Source organism: Eimeria mitis, genomic scaffold, assembly GCF_000499745.2.
Source record: "Eimeria mitis Houghton genomic scaffold, Emh_scaff33, whole genome shotgun sequence".
NCBI classification, from domain to species: Eukaryota; Apicomplexa; class Conoidasida; order Eucoccidiorida; family Eimeriidae; genus Eimeria; species Eimeria mitis.
Window position 1 is genome coordinate 7,451 of NW_013571639.1, and position 410 is coordinate 7,860.

The window sequence follows — 410 nt, forward strand, 5'->3', positions numbered from 1 at the left end:
GAGAGAGAGAGAGAGGGAGAGCCGGCAAACAGAGCTAAGAGTGCGAAGATGGCTTCACAGAGTTATCTAACCTCTTTGACATGAAAGGCAAAAAGATGCAGCCCGTCGTTGCTTCCCACGGCGAGCAACTGTCCGTCTCTGGCGGCATCGCAGCAGTTTATTTTTGACTGCTTTTGCAGCGTTATTCTCGCAAGTTTAATCAAAGGGGACTGAGGGGACTCTGCTGATCCGTTCTTCTCGGCTCCACTGATGCTGCCGTTCAGCGCTCCATCTTCGATGTGCCTGAAGCACAGAAGAGCCCCCCTTGAACACGCACGAAATGCTAGCAGATAGCAGAATAGAACGTATATATATATATATATATATATATATATATATATATATATATATATATATATATATATATATAT

At 43.7% G+C, this 410-nt stretch overlaps 1 protein-coding gene across 1 annotated transcript in view; it reads right to left on the bottom strand.

The window, feature by feature from the left end:
* Nucleotides 1-410, bottom strand: part of EMH_0034800 (Similar to uniprot|Q06679 Saccharomyces cerevisiae YDR324c, related) — a gene marked incomplete at both ends in the record, with an annotated part of 6,394 nt that overhangs the window by 2,850 nt on the left and 3,134 nt on the right. The window contains one exon of the mRNA XM_013498271.1: nt 72-282. Coding sequence (XP_013353725.1) covers nt 72-282 — 211 coding nt within the window. The remainder of the gene's footprint in view (nt 1-71; nt 283-410) is intronic.